The 18,886-nt window shown below is 50.1% G+C and overlaps 1 protein-coding gene across 2 annotated transcripts in view; it reads left to right on the top strand.

Moving 5' to 3' along the window:
* The window catches only part of DENND2D (DENN domain containing 2D), an 18,431-nt gene extending 1,063 nt beyond the window's left edge, over positions 1-17,368 (top strand). Inside the window, exons 1-12 of one of the 2 annotated variants that reach the window (XM_024739938.1) lie at positions 2,188-3,775; positions 4,337-4,512; positions 5,326-5,438; positions 6,458-6,527; positions 7,240-7,317; positions 8,390-8,530; positions 9,759-9,907; positions 12,286-12,463; positions 15,284-15,325; positions 15,716-15,800; positions 16,128-16,367; positions 16,846-17,368. In XM_024739938.1, the coding sequence (XP_024595706.1) occupies positions 3,688-3,775; positions 4,337-4,512; positions 5,326-5,438; positions 6,458-6,527; positions 7,240-7,317; positions 8,390-8,530; positions 9,759-9,907; positions 12,286-12,463; positions 15,284-15,325; positions 15,716-15,800; positions 16,128-16,367; positions 16,846-16,922 (1,437 nt within the window). In that variant the 5' untranslated portion in view covers positions 2,188-3,687 and the 3' untranslated portion in view covers positions 16,923-17,368. Of the gene's footprint in view, positions 1-2,187; positions 3,776-4,336; positions 4,513-5,325; positions 5,439-6,457; positions 6,528-7,239; positions 7,318-8,389; positions 8,531-9,758; positions 9,908-12,285; positions 12,464-15,283; positions 15,326-15,715; positions 15,801-16,127; positions 16,368-16,845 lie in introns of those variants that run through there. The other variant, XM_024739939.1, reaches the window with a different exon arrangement.
* The last annotated feature ends 1,518 nt before the right edge of the window (positions 17,369-18,886 follow it).

The following is an 18,886-nucleotide window of genomic DNA, read 5'->3' as shown; positions in this document are numbered from 1 at the left end:
GACTTTGCCCCGCACACAGCCGCCGGCCACATCACTGCCCTTCCCCTGCGACGTCACCCCCCTCCCTCCCCCAGGGGCGGCGAGGAGCCCTGGAGAGTGTGGCCTCCAGCAGAGCTGGGATAGAGCCTGCTCAGCTGCTTCCTTAGAGTGTGCGAACCCGGCAAGGCAAGCCTCCCTTATCCCTTGGTCCCCCATTACAGAAGGAAGAATGATTCCTGCCATACAGGGTTGTACGGATTAAATTAGAAGTCAATATTCGCTTCCTTTCTTCTCAGCAGGGGCGCTGGGCTTTGGAAGGAAGGGAATTAGGAATTCATTCATTCTTTTTTTCATTCATTCAACATATATTTATTGCTGCTTACCACTGACCAGCCCGATGGCTAAGCAGCCACAACTCTTAGATACTTTGTCCAGAGGTCCCACCTTCTGAGAAGAAGGGAACCGATTGGAAAGTAAGCAGGGGTCATACCAAGACAGTCCACCCCTTCTAACATTGGTGGTCAAAAGATTGAATGAGACCCCCCTCTTACTCCAAGTCCCAGAGCTGGGGAGACCTGGGAGGGGGGAATCAGTGCTCCTTCTGCCATTACCCCTGTCCCCCACCCCTAGCCCTTGCTGTTCTCCCTGAACACAGGTTTCCAGTATCTATCTGGTCATTCCACCTGTACTGAGGTGGAGAGGTCAGAGACCATGGGTTGGGACAGATGCCTGGGAGCGTGCCGTGGCAGGAGGAGATGCAGGGTGGGGCTGTGGCATCTTTTCTCTGGAGAGCACTGGCTTGGTCTTTCACGGTCTCCCTCGACCCTCAGAAGCCTGTGTGAATGGAAGGGATCTGCTCCCCGCAGCCCAGAGGAAACATTCCAGTTGTTCCCAAAACAGGGCTGATGACTGTGCCTGATGACAGTGAGGGACTGTAAGATGTGCAGCCAGTATTACCTGTCCTGAGGTCTGGCACCTACCGGGCAGGAGAGTGTGCCTTCCTCATCTTCCATACTATCCTCCACCTTTCCCGGAATTTCCCCCTCCCTCTTTTGTCCTTTTGGTCCCAAGGCAACTGTGTGGTAGGAGGATGTGTGTGTGTGTGTGTGTGTGTGTGTGTGTGTGTGTGTGTGTGTGTGTATACACACATGCATGGGTATAAATCATCCTGATGGGAGGGTTGGCAGTGGTGGTGGTCCTGGGTCAAGAGCAGCTGAGCTAGAAGAGGAAGGGCCAGCTTTCCGGATCAAGGTTCCAGAAAGTCCCTTCACCTTCACCTATATTCCAGCTAGTTCTGGGACTTTTGTCAGAGGGCTGTGGGAGGCACTTCCTGGTGGAGGAACACGTGCAACCAGACTCCTGACTTCCCTAGAAAGGGCGTCTCCCTCCTAAACTGAAAATTCAGGATAATAATTCCTTCCTAGGGCACTGGGGATTAACCGAGAAGACCCATATTAAACGTGTGTTTGATGGAGGTTTTCTCTTCTGTTGATAACCTCCTTTGAAAGGGGGAAGACTTTTTTCTGGATTTCTTGGTCCTCAGTCCCAAAGTCCAGTAACTCCTTTTGTTTGCGATTGTAAGTTTTGCTGTTCTCTTGGCTCTTCTGATAAAGCAGGAAGAAATGGGCTGAAAATGCAACCCAAAGGATTTAGGGAAAGAAATCCTTTCCTGAGGTTCGGGAATGCCCAGGGAAAAGATTTTGCTTCTCAAGGTCTTTTGCAAACAGGAGGCATCCACATTTGTGGGATGTTTGGTGTGTACTGCACCCAGAAGGCAGGAGCATCAGCGTGAAACGCTCATCATTCCCACCCCCGACAGATTCTTTTGTATTCCCCAAATAGTCCCTGAATTGCTCTGTGCCTCGGTTTCCCCATCTGTATCCGGAGATGGTGCTTGTTTCTCAGATTGGTGGCAAGGATTGTGCAGCCAGTCTGTGCAGGTTGCAGATAAGGTGTGGTGACAGATCCGAGTGTTCCAGGTCACTGTTCTCACCATTGCAGTGAATGTAACATTCCCTTTTTTTTTTTTTTTTGGCTGCACTGGGTCTTTGTTGCTGCATGCAGGCTTTCTCTAGTTGCAGGCAAGTGAGCGGGGGCTACTCTTCATGGCGGAGCACAGGCTTCTCATTGCGGTGGCTTCTCTTGTTGCGGAGCATGGGCTGTAGGCACACGGGCTTCAGTAGTTGTGGTGCATGGGCTTAGTTGCTCCGTGGCATGTGGGATCTTCCCAGACCAGGGCTCGAACCCATGTCCTCTGCATTGGCAAACGGATTCTTAACCACTGCACCACCAGGGAAGTCCCTACAGTGATTGAAACGTTCTCATTTACTGTGATCCTTGATCTCCCCAGGAGTCATGGCTGGGCCACTGAGTACTGGCTTTTACTAGTCCACAGAAGCCAGGTCTGGAACTATTAAGGGCAAGCAGCTGTGCCCCCTATTTCAGCACCACACATTCTTCCAAAGGTCTATTAATTCTTTGCAGGAGTGGCAGACACTGGCACCAAACCCTTTTGCCTTCTAGCTCCTCTTAGGGGCAGCCTCCTGGCAAAAGTCTTTATATCTTACCACGTGCATTTACACACTCAAGGGTTTATGTGAGAATCCCAGGTGATTTACTGCTATTCTGTCTCTCTTCCCCAGCCTCCAGACACAGCACCACTGGAGCCCCAGGGCCCAGCTGCTCTGCTCTTAGCTTGTGCAGAACTGTTGACCTGGACAAACCAGGAAAAAAGACTGAGCAGGAGTGGGGGTGGGGTGGAGATCACCTAGATGCTTTCCACTCCACTGAGTGCCCCTCAGGCTACTGATGCAACCAGTCCCCTACTGTAGGCCAGGGAGACTGTCCTAAGTCAGTGCTTCCTATCTGGGAGGAGGGATTCTTTGCTGGAGCCCTGGAACAGGTCCCAGTGAGACAAGTTTGCCTTAGGACATATTGCAGGGGATGAAAGATGCACCATTGTAGATTGTGCTGAGATATCAGGAACTCTCCAACCCAGAGATGGACTTTGCTCTTTATTTCACCACCAGGAGAGGATTAGGTTCATTTTGATATCCAGGAATTCCTCTTGCTAGAACAATTTCTCCACTTAAATAATGAATGAAGTCAAGTCTATTGATTTTAATCAGGGGAGGCAGGGGCAACCTTGCTGTGACGAGTTTTTGGTCCTGTGCTCTTGCTTGCAGCCTTGAAGTCCTGGAAGTCCCAGAGTGCAGCAGGGGGCCATGCAGAGGTTATCTGCTGCCATTAACTGAGTTAGGAAGTGAAAGGTTGGGAATCAGTTATGGAGATATAAGATCCCTGTCCTGGGACTGACAAGGCATTCTCCACTGTCAAGGGGTTGTAAATAAACCCATTGCACAACCTTCAGCCCAGAATTAAAAGCCCTTAGCCCAGAAGCAGCTGGGCTCTGGAGGTGTTTGCCTATGACCTTTTCTCTCACCACACCCTGGGGCTCTTGGGAGGAGCTGAGGTCTGAGCTGCAGTGCCAGGATGCTGCCTCTGTCAGTGCAGGCATTCTGCTGCCTTTCTGGGTCCTGTCACACAGGCTTCTTGCTCAACTATTGGGTGCATAGGATGGAAACTGCTCTCCCCTATTTGGAAGACAGCACGTGGCTTGGCTTCATAGAGTTGTGGCTGGAGACTGAAACGGCAGCCGCTTTCTCAGGCTTTCTGTAGCCAGTCTGTTAGAGGAAAGGCAAGCACTCCATGCCTTACAGGCCCAAGAAGATGGAAAGACAAGTGGTAGGCGGGATACTCAGGCGCTTCTGCAACTGGCTGCCTCGACACGGAGCAGGTCTGGACTGGATTAGCTACTTCTTTTTTCCAGGGTGACCCTCTTCGATGGGGCTGTTTCTTTCTTGAAATACTTCTTTTTCTTCTTCTTTTATATCTCATCCTCTCCCTGGTTCCCCATGTGACCGGGCCAGGAGGTTTCCCCTGTTGGTTTTTAGAGCCGGTCATGCCCTGTGGTCACAGTCACGTGGCCCTTGGCCTGTTCCGATTTCTTGAGTCCAAGTCAACTCGGGGTGTACTGTTTCACTTAGGCAGAGTTTCTGCTACCCAGGGGCCTCGGGCCTCCCAGGTGACCTCCCCAGTATATTTCCTTGGCTTCCGAATCAGTGACTTCTTTCCTCCTCTTGCCCCCCCACCCCCGGTGGTTCCAAATCTCCCAGGCAAGCACGGAAACTGCCCAGTTGGCTCTGATCCCGTGCCTGGACCTGAGGTGCTGGGCAGGCTCCAGGGACCTCGGTGTCGGTATGACGGCCTAAAAATGCCAAAGATACTGGAGCCTCACATCCTCCACTCGGGGCCTGGATCAATGAGATACCAGTGGGCCCTGGTGTCTTGGTTTCAGGACCTCCCCAGGATAATCTGGGGGAAGTTGTAAAGGAACCAGAAAGGGCCCAGGAGCACTGTCTACCCAACTTTGCTGGAGGGCAGCACTTCTTTGAATACCTCCTCGTCGTTTCTCTCAAAAAAAAGCCTTCGGGGGATGATTATGAGCCCACAATCACCTACCAGTTCCCCAAGGTAAGGATTGAAGGAAGGGGCAATGGGGGGCAGAGGGTTTGGGTGTTTGAGAGGCGATGGGCGGGGGTGGGGTGCCGTCTCCCCACCCCCAGCCCCCCACCCTGCGGGGGCTCGTCTAGAGCTGCCCTGAGCTCACTGCTCCTGTTTCCTTCAGGTCCAGCCCTGTTTTCTCTTATCACCCGCAGAATCTAGGTCTGTAATGAACTGACCTAGGCTCCCTAGCTGGGAAACTAGGCTAGTTCTTCTGCTGTTTGGGGGACCTCCTAATTCTTCCAAATTCTATGCTCAGCCACCCTTCTCTGTAGAGAAGCTTACCTTCTGCCAGAGGTCCTTGCAGGAATCCCCTCCCTGGGGTGGGTGGGAGGGAAAGGGTGGGGCAGGCACGTAGCTGGTGGCCACAGCTCAAGCATCAGACTCCTTCTTGTCTGGTCCCGCAGTGGGTGAAGGGGTGGGGTTAGGGCATCTTTCTCATTAACCCTGACAGTGAGGCTACTGAGCTGGCCGCTTCTCTTCTCAGATGCGGTATCTCTCTGATGTGGTCCTGCCAGGAAGCCAGGAGGTCTCTGGGCCTTTCTGCACTCAGCATGGTCCTGGCCCCCTTCCTGACTATGTAGATCCTTAGGATACTGAAGTCCAACTCAGGTTCATGTAGACTTGGCCCGGGAGGGACTGTTTCAGCGTTGGGGTTCTTCCAGCCAGACCCAGAACGAAGTCTCTATGCAGTGATGGGCACAGAGTAGCCTGCCAGCCCCCAAGCCCTCTCCACCTGCTCCTACCTCCACATCTACCTGTCTCTTTTCCCATTCCTTGTAGCGAGAGAACTTGCTTCGGGGACAACAGGAGGAGGAGGAACGGCTGCTCGGAGCCATCCCCTTGTTTTGCTTCCCAGATGGGAATGAGTGGGCCCCACTCACTGAGTATCCCAGGTAATCGCTCAGCCCTGGGACGGGGGAATCTGGGATTGCAGGAGAAGGACGAACCACGGGGTTCTTGCACCACCACCACCACCACCACCAGCCAACCCCCCCACCCCCATCAACTGCTTCCTTCCTGATGGGGAGGGGCTGGAGTTGATTCATTTCTAAACATCTAACAGAAGGGCGAGGCTCTTTCACTTGTCCTAGGAGCTAGTCACTCTGTTTTGACGGCCTCTGGCAGAAGATGGACTTAGAAGAAGTCCTTTGGCCTCTAAGGAGTCCCTTATATGCCAGAGCCTTTTACGCCATGAGTCCTGGAATTTGACTGCCTGAGCTCAAGTTTTGGCTTTAGCACTTATGAGTTGAATGACCATGGATGAGAAACACTCCCCCAGAGTCTCAGTTCCTTTATTTGTAAAGTGGGCATAGTGATTGAACCTACTTCAAAGGGTTGTTTTGAGAACTAAATGTGATGTTACATTTAGAGCTTGTCACCAATAAGCATTTTAAATAAATTACTGATGTTACGGTTACTCTCAGGATTAATCAGCAGCTCCCCTTTACCCTCTCCAGCCCCCTCAGCCCTGCTCTGATGCTGACTGCCTTCCTGCTTTAGAATGTAGTGAGCAGGGACTTCCCTGGTGGTCCAGTGGTAAAGAATCCGCCTCACAATGAAGGGGACACGGGGTCGATCCCTGGTCAGGGAACTAAGATCCCACATGTCGCAGGGCAGCTAAGCCCAAGACACAACTACTGAGCTCGCATGCCTCAACTAGAGCCCACGTGCTCTGGAACCTTCGCACCACAACTACAGAGACCACTCACCCTGGAGCTTGCGTGCCACAGCTAGAGAGAGAAAGCCCACCCGCCACAACTAGAGAGAAGCCCTCTCACCACAACGAAGAGGCTGCACGCCTCTTCGAAGACCTGATGCAGCCAAAAATAAATAAATAAATCATAAATAAATCTTAAGGAATAAAAAGAACCTAGTGAGCAAATGTAAACCAGTCTTGTCTGCTCTTCCTCAGGGAGACCTTCTCGTTCGTTCTGACCAACGTGGATGGCAGCAGGAAGATTGGATACTGCAGGCGCCTCTTGGTTTGTGCAGCTCAGAACTGGCCCCTCCTCTCTGCAACCTGTTCTGCTCCACAGCTGGGTTTGCTCAGGCCTCAGTTGCAAAAGCCAAGGCTCCCTGGCAGAGGTGGTTGTAGAGAGAGCACAGCCCGGTACCTGCTGCCATGTTAGTGCCCTGTGCCACCTCGCAAGAATGGGGACACACACCCCTCCTCACCCACCCAGAGCACCTTTGCTGCCATGCTTTGGTCTCTACTCTCCCCAGCTCAGGGGAAAGCTTCATTCTAACCCGCTCCCCGCCCTCTCTATCCAGGCCTCATTGACTTGGCCCCTGCCTCCCACAGCCTGGCCTGGGATTTGGACAACGCAGCTCAGTCCTTGGGCTCTCAAGTCACTTTCATAGCGCTCTCCTGCCTAGCTGTTCCCTCGTCTCTACAACACACTTGCTCCCTCTTTGCTCACCCCTGATAGTGTTGGTGCTGATGCAGGCAGTGTTCGCCCTTGAGCCAACCAGCCCCCTCAAGGCCACTTTCTTTGGATTTCGGTGACCGTTCTGGCCTCCCTGCTGCCTCTCCCATGAGTGGGACCTCTGCACAGCCAGGTCTTTCTCCCTCCAGCCCACCATTCACCATGGATCCCCCAGCCCCAGCCACCAGCCCTGTGCCCCATCAGCCCCAGTTGCATAGAGGCCCTGGGGAGGCTGCAGCACTGAAGGAGGCTGTCCGTCCCTCCCTAGCCCGCCGGCCGTGGTCCTCGCCTCCCCAGGGTGTACTGCATCATCAGCTGCATCGGCTGCTTCGGCTTGTTCTCCAAGGTAGGGGTGGAACGGGATTCCTCGGGGCCTGTTGGGCCTGTTGAGCCTCCAGGTCCACCTGGCTGCCTGCCCTGCCTGAGCCCCCTGTGCTCTTCCCCCACAGCCGGGGTCAGGCGAGGCACCCTGGGGAGATTCAGGCAGACAGGTGATTGGGCTTTAGGGAAAAGTAGGAACTGAAGCTAGAGGACTGTCTCCCCTGCAGAAAGCCCACTGCTCCCCGTCTAGTCAGGTAAGAATGCAGCTGGAGAGGGACATGGGTACAGCTCCAGGTTAGGAGTGGGGAGTTCCAGTTCCTCATCCGTCAAATGCATGTAATGATCCCTCACCTTCCTATCTCATGGGTTGGTGTGAGGCTCAGATGACACGATACATGAAGAAGACAGAATACTAAACAGATATAAAGACAATTATACAGTGGGGCTTGGGGGACTCCCTCTGACTCCTTCCAGGGTAGAGGGGGAAGTTGAGGTCTCCAGGACTTCTGCTGGAGCTAATTTGAGTGCTAGTACACCTGAGTTGGGATCAGAGAGGAGTCCTTCCGAATGGATGCGGCATGTCTTAGTGGCCAGAAAAGGGCATCAGTGTGCGCTGCCCCAGGCAGGCCCCTTGAAGGATGAAGGTAATATACTCCATCAGCCTTGGCTTGGGTGGATGGTTCATCTGTGCAGGGTTCTGTGGATGAAGGCCATCCCTCGACCTGGGGAGCCTCTGGTGGAAGTTGGAGGGCAGAGTGGCACCCAAGAGGCCCAGCTTCTAGTCTCCCACTCCATCTAGCACAAATGAACATGGTACCATCAGGGATGACGAGTTTACTCTAGAATGACTTCCTGGGGAAGGTAGCTCGTGCTGAGGTTAGGAGAAGGAAGGAATACGGATCGGTAGAGAGAAGATGAAAAGAAGAAGGCTAGGAGCAAAAGCGGGTCTTGCGCAGGAGATAAACAGCAGACTGGTTTCTGCCAGGGAGGAAAGAACCAGTTAAGGATTGGCAGGACCAGCCTCACACACGAGATCTCAGCTACCAGCCTGGGAGCGTCCCTTTGAGTCATGTTTCCCGTGGTCCTCTTCCATACAGATCCTGGATGAAGTGGAAAAGAGGCATCAGATCTCCATGGCAGTCATCTACCCATTCATGCAGGGCCTCCGAGAGGCAGCCTTCCCTGCTCCTGGGAAGACCGTCACCCTCAAGAGCTTCATCCCCGACTCAGGCACTGAGGTGGGTGAGCAAAATGGACAAGACTCTCCCTGACTGCAGGCGGCGTGTTCCTGGGGCACCTCTCGTCACAGTGCTCCCATTCACCAGAAACTGAGCCAGGCAGGCACTGGGGCTTGGCTCGAATTATTGGCGGCAGAGCTGAAAGTCAAACCCCAATGTTCTGATCCTCCCAACCTGATGCTCACAAGGACCTACTTACTGTTTAAGCCACCAAGACTTTTATTTATAATAAATAAATCATGTAAGCTGAGGCTCCTGGTCCTAGAATGGCCTTTGCCCCCGGCCGCCAAACTGCCACTTTTCCCCATTACCTCACTTATCTTCCAGTGTCTGTCCTATATCTCTACCTTATGGCCTCCACCTGTCTTTTTCTTTTCACACATCCCCACCCCTGAGTCCCCACCCATGCCACAGTGGGGATGCTATTGTTTTAAGACGCTAAGCATACAAAGCAGCAAGTAGAACGTTGTTTTAAGAATTCCAGTCCTGACCCCTGGTACTCTGGATAACCTGTGTGTCCTCTGCTTCCCCAGATCAGAATAAGGGGAGGGGCTAGGCTTGTTCACTTATCCAAAAAATAAGTGTGGCAGGCTAGCTATGCACCGAGTTAGACTATTTTCTGGCTACGAAGCGGTAAATAAAATGAACGTGGTCCCTGACTTCATGGAGCTAAAAGTCTAAAGACTTAAATAAGTAAACACACAAATAAATAATTAAAAATTGTATGATTGTGATGAAAAGAAAACAGGATGCTACATGGGAAAATGATGAGAATCACAGGTTGACACCTTGCATTAGATGGCCAATGAAGGCCTCTGAGACATAAAGGAGGATAAGAATGAAGAGAGAGAATATTGTAAACCAACTACACTTCAATGAAAAACTAATAAGTCAGTTTTTTTGAAAAAGAGTGAAAGGCAACCCAGGGGAGGGAAGAACCTCCGGCAAGAAAGAGCGTGACATGCTCAAGGAACGGAAAGGAGTTGATGTGGGGAAGCGAGGTGAGGCAGGTGGTGAGAGAGGCGGGCCTTGTGGGCCACGTAGGGGATTACATCAGTGTCATTCTCAGAGCGTAGGGAAACCATGGGTGGGTTTTTAGCGGTGGGGAGGCACGGTCAGATGTACTCCTTTGGGGAAGATAGGGTGGAGGCTGGTAGAGACCCAGCTTTCAGGGGTTTGTGTGATTTTTTCAGTGTGGTGACTCCCCCTCTCTCTGGTTTCCCCACAGTTCATTTCGCTGACGCGGCCCCTTGACTCCCACCTAGAGCACGTGGATTTTAGTTCTCTGTTGCGCTGTCTCAGTTTTGAGCAGATTCTTCAGATCTTTGCCTCTGCAGTGCTGGAGAGAAGAATCATCTTCCTGGCAGAAGGTCTCAGGTTGGTCCAGCCACTGAGCGGGGTCACCTGAACTGACTGGCATCCCTGGGCTCCAAGGAATAGACCGGGGGGTTCTCGAAGGAAATCAGGCTGTAGGACCTGTGTACTCCCCACCCTCCTGCCACCCTGCCTTGATCTGCACTAAGCCTAGAAAGTAGCTGTGATAATTCCCTGTTTCTGCCTCCAAACTTGATCACTGCCTAAGCCTGAAGGAGGTTTGTGATTTAACTCTGAGAAGTACATGAAGTATTCCCGTGACAGCCCTGGAGGAGACCCGTTAGGGTGGATGCAGACATGATTCTGTGCTTGAGAAGCTGAGGGAGGACAGGGCAGGAAGTCATATAGTGGTAGGGAGGTCCAGCACACTATCCTTAGTGGCAAACACATGTCATCTGTCCGTTTATTCACTCATTCAACAAACACTTATTGTGTGTCAACTGTTTACCAGATGCCAAACATCAGGAAGATACAGACAAATAAGACATGGTCCTAGACCTTAAGGGAATGTAGAATTATCCCCATTTGAAAAGAAAGCACAGGTATTGAAATCAACAGAACAAAGTTCAAGTTCTTTTCCTCTACCTTTAGCTACATGGGTGTTCCTTAGGTTAGGTTCTTAACTTCTTGAAGTCGTGATCTCCTTATCTGTAAAATGGAGATCTGTAGCTACTTCATAGGGTGTGGTAAGGATTAAATGAAGTAATGCACATTAGGTAACTAGCACTCTGCCAGGCACACACTGGTAAGTGCTAGTTGTTTTTCTTAATAATAAGTTCATAGTTGACTATATCCCTGTGTATAGTTGAAGCAGAATAATATCATGTCTTGGTCTCTACCTCTTAGGGGCTTCAAGTCTGAGAAAGACACGGGGAGATGTGTGACAGAATAGAGAAGGGAGAAAAATCGTAAGACAGTAGAAGGTTGACCTATTTATGTCTTGGGATGGAGAAAGCTGCTTATGTTGGGCTGACAACCCTGGTTTTATCTTTTAGGGAAGAAGAAGAAAAGGATATTAGGGACCCAAATGTTAGGCCAGAGGGCCAGGTGAATGTCATGGGTTTTAGAGGAAAGGAAGCTTGGGCAGGCAATGGGGGTCTGTGGGTTGAAAATTCTGTAAAAATCAGTGATAACCAAAAAGGCACCAGTAGTAGGCCAATCCTTGTGGAAAGTGGTGTAATCTTTTGCTTTGGAAGTAGCTCTTCCACTCTCTGCCCTGTAGGGGACTGAGAAGTTTCTGCCACAGCTGGAGCTGGGATTCTGGCCTTTTCCCCCTAAGATCAGTGTTTAGGAAGTGAAGGGGACTCTGGCCTGGACATGGGCAAAGGCCGGCAAGACTCATCTCTCAGGCGTTAACTTTCTTCAGGAAGACTCTACCACTCCCCACTTCCTTCCTACACTGAGTGTTTCAGATCTCTGCAACTCAGGCAGGAAGGGGACTTCCAGTCAGCCTAAGCCTTGGCGAGACTCTCAGAGACTCCATTTTTCTAACTCAGGAAGTGCTAGCTAGCTCCATACCAAGAGCTGAAACAAGGTTTCTGCATCTGTGTTTTGATTGGCTTTGGCTTTGGGGTAATTTGGAGAAATGAAGAGCCATGAAAGCCAGTGGAGAATAGAGAAGACAGAAAGGGGGTTTGTGTGTGTGTGTTGGAGGGGCAAACGGGGGAGGGATTGGGAGGAGCTGGGCCCGAGTTGTGACTTAGGCAGTAATTACACAGGGAATGCTTCGTTGGGAAGGGTGGAGGAGCCACTTCTGTGGGACTTTCCAGGTAGGAATTGCTGGTCAGAAGTTCCTGGAATCCAGGAATTTCCCAAGCAAACTCAGGCACCAACCCGGTAACTTGAAATAACCACTAGTGGCCAGAGGGAGCTGTGAGAGTTAAAGACTCAGGATGAGACATAAGGAGGAAACAGGCTTGACCTCTCTGCTGCACCCCAATGTTTACACGTTTGTCTCCTTAACTACACTGAGTTCCTTAAAAGCAGAGCCAGCCTTATGCTTCCTGGTATCCACATCCTTAGCACAGTGGTAAGCACAGAGAAGGGACTCGAACAATGAAGCCATTTCTTCTTCCCTCCCCTCTTTAGAGTCACTCCCCTGGCCCCCCCAACCCCCGGAAGTGAGTTGAGAAGACTTAACTGGGAAAAGAAGGATCAAACAGAGGCCCCATCCTTGATGAGGGGAGCCTCAGCCTCCTGGTTTCTGTACCTTTCCTCCCAGCTACAAGTAGTCACAAGCTCTGTGACTGGCATGGCTCCCAGACTTGCTTTTACAGGCAGCGTGAGCAGCTGCTGTCAGTGGTGGGCTGTAGGGGTGGGTCCCTGGGGGTGGAGGCGCAGGGAGGCCCCTCTGACTCTCACTCTCTGTGCCCTGTCCCCAGCACACTGTCTCAGTGCATCCATGCTGCTGCGGCGCTGCTCTACCCCTTCAGCTGGGCCCACACCTACATCCCTGTTGTCCCCGAGAGCCTTCTGGCCACTGTCTGCTGCCCCACTCCCTTCATGGTTGGAGTCCAAATGCGCTTTCGGCAGGAGGTTATGGAGAGCCCCATGGAAGAGGTATGATGCCGCAAGAAGAGGGCATGATTTGGAGCCAGGCAGACCTGAATCCCGATCCCAGCTCTGCTACTAACAGCTGGGTGATTTTGCCGCAAGTCGTTTAACCTCTTTAAGCCTGAGCTCCCTCATCTGTAATATCGGAATGACAGTGTTCAGTTCCTAGGGATCTTAGGGGGAAAAATTCTGCATAAAGCACCTAGCCTGGTGCCTGACATAGCTGATACTCAATAAGTGTCTGCTCCCTCCTCCTGAACGATTTCCCTGGGCTTAAGGGGCGGCACGTGGCTTATTCAGGGCTCACCCAACTGTCCTAGTCCAGCTAGTCCTAATGAGCAGGCCCCAGGTGTCCCATTTTTCTTCTGAATGGATGAGCACAGCTGGTCTATACAACACACACCCCGCTGGGGGCTGTTCACGGTGCGGTGCTTAGAAGTGAACTGACACAGCCTTCCTGCAAACAATGAGCCTTGAAAATGCAGATTTTTTTTTCTTTTTTGTAGCAAGGGTCATCTTTCTGATTAGCTCAGAGCTCAGTTGGCTAATGAGGATATAGGTCCAAATTCCCTTTGATCTCTGTCAGCTTCTTATTTCTTGGCAGTGCCTCCAGATACACCAGAAAGATGAGTGGTGAGAATACGCATTAATAACATAAATCTATCTCCAGTGTTGGAAGAAGAACTCAAAACATGTGCTTTGCTTGAGTTGTCAATAGGAACTTTCAAGAGATAGCACGTGATTATAATTTCAAGCCAGAAGAGCTACTTAGGTTTGTCTGCACGGGCTAACCACTGACTCCCTCTGTGTAGACAAAGGGCCTACCAAGGGGAGAGGCAGGGCCTAGCAGTTAGCTATTGAAGGCTTGCAACCCACCCTAGTGGGAGGACTTCCTCCATTTACATAAGAAGCATCTGAGGTCCAGATAACTCAGTTATCTGAAGCCACACAGGCAAGGATGGAATCTAGCACAGATAGAACCAAAGCCTTTCTTCCACTGAGTGCTGCTGGGAGGTAAAGAAGCAGGCTCTGTTTCCCTTCCTTGCTTTGCTGGCCCGCTCAACCCTCCTCAGGCCTGCTGAGTACACATGCCCTTTGAGCCGGTATTTGCCTTGTGACTAACTGGGACAGAGTATCAGCCCCATGTTTAGCAATGACTTAAAATGCCCCATACCCAGAAGTTATGAAACTTCCTGATGCTACAGCTCTATCTCCTCAGAAGCTGTGGCTCTTCCTCCACTGGCCTGGCGGGAAGACACCCGAAGGCTACTCAGACTCCAGCTCCCGCTCTCTAAGAGCCTTGGCCTATTTTATTCCTCTGCAGCTGCCCCGTGAAATGGGCAGGGGGTGAGGAAGGGAGAGGGCTAGGGGCCACGGAAGGGGAGGGGGATTCCCTGACTCCCCACGTCCACTCTCTGGAAGGGAACGCTTGACAGACAGTCTTTCCAAGTACTGGAAAGACTTCTGGGAACAACTTCACAAAAAATTTCTTCACACACTCTTACCTCCCAGCCCCCGAAGTAAACAGCCTGCCCTGAGTGAAGGCATCTGAGCCTATGTATACAAGTGGTTTCAGGCCTGAACTAGTTCAACTTTTCTCCCTTGATGATGGATAATTACAGTGGTTGCTCTGTCTCTTGGCACACTTCCTAGTTCCTCTCTTTCTTTTTATTTGGGAGAAGGGAGCATGCAGGGATCACTCACCCACCTGTCGAGACCAAGGGTCACAAACTGAAAAGAGGGAGCCAGCAGGCATTTAAATGGCCAACACAGGCTTTGGGGGATTATGACAAACTGCTGAGCACAGGCCTTGACTAAAGGGGGCAGCTATAACTCAGTTCCATCTGTATGTGGATCAGTGTTAGAGCTCCTGACTTTTCAGGAGAAGCCCCAAATCCAAATTTTATGTGAGATTTTCCGATTTAAATATTGGAAACTAAATTCAATTATTTAAAAATTCTCTGAGGCAAAAAGAAACAGATCTGTAGGTTGGAATCCAACCAGCAGGATGCCTATTTGTCATCTCTAGTCTGGACTGAAGGCCTCTCAGGCAATGATGGAGCTGATACTAGAGCTCAGGTCTCCCAAGTTCCAGCCCTGTGCTTGTCCTACCTGCAGCCTATAGACACAGGTTACTGCCTTTCCTTCCCTCTTCCTGTTGACCCTGGGCTCATTTCCTCCTCTCGCTGTTTCCTGCTGGAAGGCCCAAAGCTCTGTGGGAGTTTTAAAAATGGAACTCCGGGCAATTGTACATAAAGTTGTGAGCATTAAAAAAATCAAAAGATGTCCATCCCTGTCCCAAAGCTGACCAGAGGGAAGGGAGTTGAAGGAGAGTTGTCGGGAGAAAGACGTAGTCCCAAGGACAGCACAACCTCGGCTTGGAAACTGTCCTACTTGTTAGCAGTATCACCTCAGGCAGCTTAGCTTCTTTGGGTCTCTTCCCTCATCTGCAAAACAGGCACAGTACCTGCCTCTACAGGAGCATTGGGCAGATTAAATGAGATAAAACGTGCAAAGCACCATGTGTGCCATGTACTAAATGTTGCATGTGTAGAAGCCATTACCATGATCAATGTTTTATTAAGGGAGTGACCGGCTATGGTTTACCCATATTGTCTGTCCCATTTTCCTTAGCTCTCTCCTGTTGCCTGCTTCCTACACCCTCACACCGTTTTCCCAGGAAAGAGGGGGTGGTGAGAGAAGAGAGTATCAGACAGGAAATGAGAAGTGAAGGTGCTGATTTTATTGCTACTTGGGCTGAAAGTTATAACCACAGGCAGAAATGGAGAAAGGGGAAGAGATCAAGCTGTTTTGTGTTTTTTTCAGGTCCTGTTGGTGAATCTTTGTGAAGGAACCTTCTTAATGTCAGTAAGTGTCTGGGTTCAGATCCCCTGCAGACCCACCACCAATTCAATTGCTCTAGTCTCATTGATGTTCCACTTACTTTAACAAACTTTAAGTACTTTTGTTGAGTGAGAATCCATGCTAACAAGATCTCTCCTCTCTCAGGGAGCCCATGACAAAGACAGATGACTTCACAAGGCAGTCCCTGTTAGTGCCTTTAGGGCAAGGATATAAACCAAGTACCAGAGGGATAGAGAAACTTACTAGTGTTTAGAGTCAAAGCTTCTGTTGCTTCTCTTCTGGGGGGAAGAGTTGGGTGTAGAATTCATCCCCACCTCACACTCTCTGCCAACACTTCACTCCACACCTCCCCCCTGACTGCTTAACCTCTGAGCTGCCTCTGTCGTCTCCTAGGTTGGTGATGAAAAAGACATCCTACCACCCAAGCTTCAGGAGGACATCTTAGAATCTCTTGGTCAGGGGATCAAGGGGTCACAGAGTAAGTCCTAGGCTCCTCTTATTTTGGCTTTCTCCTAAGAGCTTGGGGGCATGATTCCCAGTAATTCCCTTCCAGAACTAAAACAAATTCACTCAGCAGTCCTGGGCTAGTCCCAGAGGCCTTGATTCTAGGGCGAGTATGAGATTTTATTCTTCCTAAGCAATGGTGAACCCATATCTAGTCTCCCATTTTAATCAGTCAATCAGTAGTTATGAACCCTACCTCACCCCTTCTCCAAGAGCTTTCAGCTTGCAATGAAAGCCACGGATGGTAAGAGTGGGTAGTTTCATCCTTCCACTATCCTGAGATGGTCTCTGTTCCCTGCAGCTTCTGAACAAATCAATGAGCATGTTTCAGGCCCTTTTGTGCAGTTCTTTGTCAAGACTGTGGGCCACTACGCTTCCTACATCAAGCGGGAAGCAAATGGGCAAGGCCACTTCCAAGAACGGGCCTTCTATAAGGCTCTGACCTCCAAGGCCAACCGCCGATTTGTGAAGAAGTTTGTGAAGACACAGCTCTTTTCCCTTTTCATCCAGGAAGCTGAGAAGAGCAAGAACCCTCCTGCAGGTATATGGTGACAGGCCCCTATCAATCCAAGCCCGGAGGGTCACTGCCTCCAAGTCAGGTGTGGCCCTACGATCAAGAGGAGGGGAGGAAAGAGCATTTCTCTCTAGAGGCCCACAAAAATAGCTGTAATCTTACCAAGTGGGGCTGGAAGGAAAGAACCTGAAGCCTAAGAAAATGCCTCCTGGGCTGATACTTTGCAGAAGTTGCTCTGTTCATCAGCCAGCAGGAGGCCGTATGCTCTTTGTTTTAGTCTGGAGCTAATTCCTACTAATTATTATTTGTTTTAGGTCCCCTCTGGGGCCGAATCAAATACCTGTATCTCCAAAGGCCTGTGAGGGCTTGGGCATCCTGGCAGGAATGTGGGTGTAGTCAGGGAGCGTGGGCAGCAGAGAGGATATTCCTGACCCTCACTCCTGAGCTCATCTTAAGTCTGCCTGGCCAGATTAGATGTCTCTAACCCATGTATCTGAACCCACAGGCTATTTCCAACAGAAAATACTTGAATACGAGGAACGGAAGAAACAGAAGAAACCAAAGGAAAAGACTTTGAAATAAGAGCTGTGGTGAACAGCAGTGACTAGACCTATAGGCCAGTTGTGGACTTTGGCCCCTGCCAGCATGGTAGGATGTGAAGCTCTCAGCCCCCAGAATCCACAGCCTTCTTCCGAGTCCTGGTAACCAGGTCTTGCTTCAAGTTGGTGTCCTGAGTTTGGGATCCCTGGAATCAGCTTTCTCAAGACTTTGGAAGGCTCTGACCTCTGTGCTCACAGAGCTGGGCACAAAGCTGCCTTTCCTGCAGAGGTGACACCGGGCAGGAGACCGTAGTAGAGGTGTTGTAGAGTCTTACAAGTTGCTGTAACTGCCCTCTTCCAGGAACCTCTTACAAAACCCTCAACAGAGAAAGCAGTTGTGGCCCAAAGGCTCAGTTTCTCCACATAAAAGAAGAGGTCTGTGGACATGTGAGGATAAGAATAAAGATGAAAATCTTCTTGTTCTTTAAATGTGTATCTCTGGCTTCCACTATGGAGAGAAAACCAGGAAAACAAGGCAATAGATGTGAGAATAAACTGCGCTAGAAGTAGAGGACCTGGCAATAGTGCCCAGAACTCTGGGACTGTGTTTGGAGTGGTGGGATTACAGGGGTCGGCAGAGCCTTCTAATAGGAAGGGTGAGGGATACTGGTAAAAGCAGCAACCGCGCTGGGGACACAGCAGCAGTTCTTGGTTCTAGTTCGGTGTGCTTTCCAGAATCTTGGGAGGAAAGGCTGCTAGCCAGAGTGAAGCATTTGCAGTCGAGTAACTTGAGGGTAGGAATTTCAGTTGACAGAAGCCAGTGAAGAACACTACATTGTTTCCATCAGTAGGTCTGTGTGCCCATCACTTCCAGTTTGGAACTTTCCATGTTAGACATCCTTCTTCCAACTTCAATATGTTGAGAAGCCCAGTTCAACTCTTTAGCTAAAGGAAGAGGGATCCCCGCATTGACGTTTTTTCTCTTGGAGAAAAGAGAATCAAAATCTTAGAAGTTCAAACAAGTTTAGTAGTCACCTGGTCCATCTTCCCTCTGTATCTCTACGGACGGTTTCTGTTCAAACACTGTAAGGGATGGGAAACTTTTAGAAGCATCTTGTTTTTCAAAAATTCCATCTTTTCAATGTGTGTATGTGAGTGTGGCCCTCAGAGGCCCCTGCATTCTGTACAAAGAACACAAATGTTGTTGGAGGGTGGGATGGGGACTAGGGTTACCAAATTGAAGTGAAAGCCAATATAATTTTATTTTAGGGTCACAGAGACCTACTGCAGGTGGCACATGTTCTTCTGTCCACATGCCACCCCTAACTATGCTGCTACTCTTCACAGCTTCCAAGAGTCATTGCACCTTTTTAGGTAGTTTATGACAGTGGTTCCTAAGCCTAGTTGTAACTCAAAAGGTTTAACAAGGACTGGAATCCTGGGGAGCTTATGAAAATATGAGGCCCCATCTCAAACCTACCAAATATCTCTAGCAACAGGACCTGGGAACCTGTATTTTTTAAAATTCTTCAGATGATTTTGATACCTAACCAGGTATCAAAATCATATATAATATGATCACAAGAAGAATTAGGACCAGCTGAGGTTTACTATAATCATACCCTTGATATGATGCGGATGGTTATCTAGAGCTGAAGGAAGAGCACACCAAATACCTGAACGTCTTCCAGATTTCCTTTACGCTGAAAAAGATTCTAGAATCTCAAGTTTGTAGCTTCAGCCCACTAAAACCTAGTGTGGTGTAGGAGAGAACAATGGATTAGGATTCAGAAGATCTGGATTCTAGTCCCCGTTTGGAAAAGGAGTAACTGTTGTGACACTGGTATGCCATTGAGCTTCTCCGGACCTCAATTTCCACTGTAGGGAATTAACATTTGCTCTATCTAATATAGTAAGACAATGAGGTAACTTTAGTTAATTATCCCTCCTTCTTTTTCCTTTGTCCTAGCTTGCAACATTTGATCCGCCCTAGCATTTTCCTGTATG

The sequence above is a fragment of the Neophocaena asiaeorientalis genome, unplaced genomic scaffold (assembly GCF_003031525.2).
Source record: "Neophocaena asiaeorientalis asiaeorientalis breed wild unplaced genomic scaffold, Neophocaena_asiaeorientalis_V1.1 scaffold733, whole genome shotgun sequence".
Classification (NCBI taxonomy): domain Eukaryota; kingdom Metazoa; phylum Chordata; class Mammalia; order Artiodactyla; family Phocoenidae; genus Neophocaena; species Neophocaena asiaeorientalis.
Note: the sequence above shows the minus strand (reverse complement) of the source record. Positions and strands in the feature narration are given on the sequence as shown.